General features: G+C 37.9%; 1 protein-coding gene across 1 annotated transcript; it reads right to left on the bottom strand.

The window, feature by feature from the left end:
* Window positions 1-227: 227 nt before the first annotated feature.
* Window positions 228-2,029, bottom strand: LOC149252644 (peroxidase 3-like). The gene is made up of 4 exons (XM_089456694.1): window positions 1,795-2,029; window positions 1,270-1,458; window positions 1,001-1,166; window positions 228-890 (listed from the first exon to the last, which is right to left on the bottom strand). The coding sequence occupies exons 1-4, from the start codon at window positions 2,014-2,016 to the stop codon at window positions 490-492; spliced, it is 978 nt and encodes a 325-aa protein (XP_089312820.1). The 5' UTR covers window positions 2,017-2,029; the 3' UTR covers window positions 228-489.
* Window positions 2,030-2,942: the final 913 nt, after the last annotated feature.

Genomic DNA, 2,942 nt, shown 5'->3' with positions numbered 1-2,942 from the left:
GTACTAAATTGTAAAATAAATCTTTCAGCTCAATAATTACAACTAGAAAATACACTTTGTTTTTAGCAGGCTGTAAAGTACCCATTGCTTTTGCCATTCATTGATATCTATATCATGCGAGTATCCACGTGTTAATCGTCAATACATCATTGACTTTATTAAAAATGAAAAGCGAATTTGGAGGATGACCAACGAGACAACGGTAGCTTAAGCACATGCGCACGGTAACTATTTCCAAGGATTGTATCTAAAGCTCGGATAGACACAGTACAAATTGAACGCCTTAACAATTTGAGAACATCATGACAATCTTTAACCTGAAATATTCTCAATATAATCGAAACAGAGTAAAACTTGAAGTCACAGGCAGGGGGCTATCGTCACAATCTTTAACCTGAAATATTCTTAATATAATCGAAACAGAGTAAAACTTGAAGTCACGGGCCGGGGGCTTATTAATCTCGAATAATAAAAAAAATGAAGTTCCAGTTAATTTGAGAAGGCACAGTGTCTTCGGATTTGCCCTGCAGTGCCTGTTAGCACGCGGATTCTGCCCATCTTCTCCATAGACACTGCGAAATCTGAGAAGAACGACAGGTACTGCAATTGCTGGTTGATATATGATTGTGCTTCGTTGTCGGTTAGAAGAGCAGCATCGGATTGAAAGAGGCCTCTATTCTTCTTTACATTCACGTAATAATTGGTGTCAAATGTTCGAAAGCTACCGGGATCCATCTCTACTATTGTCTTATTGTCCCCAGGCTTGCATTTTATCTTCAGTTGAGCTGCATAATTTTTATCCAAGGACGGATCCATATCTCCTTTTCCTGTAAAATTGTAAAGCCTGCTGCTAAAGGAGTTGCAGTGAGATATCCCTATTGTGTGTCCGCCTGCACCCAGTATTGAACTATATATAAATCTTGATGGAATAATTAAATTCAATCTACTTTTGACATAGAAGATAACAGCTGTGGAATATGGATTATAGTTGATTACTGACCAGACAACACAACCAAATCCTTAACATCAAGACCATTGCTGGCAAATATTGATTTCAGTTTCGAGAAAGTTGCATTGGGAGGAGCAAGTTTTGCGACAGCTTCGTTCTGGATAGACACCACTCCATCTCTGCGTCCCGTTGGAACGTTCCAGAATGGTCCACCCAACTAATATTTGCATGAATTAAATATCATCTCAGAGATTGGCGAGCAAAACTGATGATTAAACAGGAAAGAAAACCAAGGTATATATTGAGTGATTTGTAATTACCATATGAACAGCATCTCGTGCAACGAGTGCAAGAATATCAGCGCATGACACCACTCCCGGGCACACCTTCTCCACTGCAGCTTTGGCTGCGTCAATGACTTGGAATCCTCTGAGAGTCACATTCGGAGGCGCATCCTTTTCTGCCTTGGTTGATTTTGTTGAATTCAAGAGCACCGATCCATCACAACCCTGCACCAATCAAGTTCACGTCCTTGTCAAAAATGTCAAAAGTATCAATTTACTGAGCCTCTAAATGCTATGCTCTAGTCTCAATGGAATAGGTTGATTGAGGATTTCCAGAATATTTCAAGATGGGAGTATAGGTTGACTGAGGATTTCCAGAATATTTCTAAGATGGGAGTATATGAGGGAGGTCAAATAATTAATTTTTCTGGTTTATTTTATTTTATTAGCTAAATATTCCTGGAATCTGCAATCTCGGAAGTAAAATATTCCAAAAATCTGCAATCTCAAATATAATACATATATATAAAAAAGTGTTTAAACTTAAAAAACTATACTCACTCTGACAAAGCAGTCATGAAAATGCATTCTGAGAAGAGCCGCGGCCAGAGTTGGGGCTCTGGATATGTAGCTTGCAACTACTTCTTCTACAACATTGGAAACTCCGGGGCATATCTGGTCATAGAAGTTCAGTTGCAGTCCTCCAGCTGCACTTGTCGAGGCACATGCAAATATCAAAAAACTTGCGGCACACAAAATTCTTGCCATTTCAGTCGTCTTCATGATGTAAATACTTTGCAAAGAGCAATTCGGTTACATTTATGACATTAGCCGCCACAGAAACGCAATTTATAGTGTGAGTGGTTGTGCAGGGAGTCGCGTCTTGATTTTGACTGAAGAGAAACAGTAAGAAGTTAAGGAAACGGTTTATGATTGGATTCGGTGGCTCTGCGATAGCCATCGTGGCTGGTATCTCGACAATTCTTTGAAAATAATTTCTCAACTGGTGCTCTAATTTGTTTACTTCAAATATAAACAAATATGTGAAGAGCTGTATGTCCCTACGCTACGCTACGCTGCCCTTTTTCGAAGGTTCATTCTCTGCAACATTTTTGGACCATTTTTTCCCTCTAAATCCTCCATAGTACCAGCTGGTCAAACAACAACATATAATCGGACAGAAAAATGGCAGGTAGGAGTTGTTTCTGTCGCACGTGAAAACGATAGGAGAATAGCCACAACAATAATAATGGGAGAGGTAGCATATCGTTTTCGCTTAGCAGATGAACAAAGTGAAGCTGTGTGACTCCGACCAAACATTAATCTTTTTAGCTGTATGAACAACCATGCTCTCCAATTTCAAAGCATTTGTACGTAACTCTGATTTCGTTTATTTTCAATATTTCGGTGGTTTATTTTCAATATTTCCACCGACAGCAATATTTTTTCGAAACAAAACGTGCCACGTCCAATTAGGAAACTCTCCATACGGTGCAATCATCGCCTAACGCCATTTGACACTTACAAATCATATGTTATTAAATGGATGCTTTGTCATAATTTACATTATCTGCTACATATGGATAAACTATCTGTAACATAATAAAAATATATAATTCTAAATTATATATAATGCCTTCAAAACTACAGCTTCCAAATCATTCCAAAAATATAATATTCTAAATTATAAAAAATTATTAAAAAAAAAT

This window comes from Pinus tabuliformis, chromosome 7 (genome assembly GCF_031772625.1).
Source record: "Pinus tabuliformis cultivar Carrire ecotype Pingquan chromosome 7, CPIR1, whole genome shotgun sequence".
Lineage (NCBI taxonomy): Eukaryota > Viridiplantae > Streptophyta > Pinopsida > Pinales > Pinaceae > Pinus > Pinus tabuliformis.
This window is presented reverse-complemented; position numbering and strand designations above follow the sequence as displayed.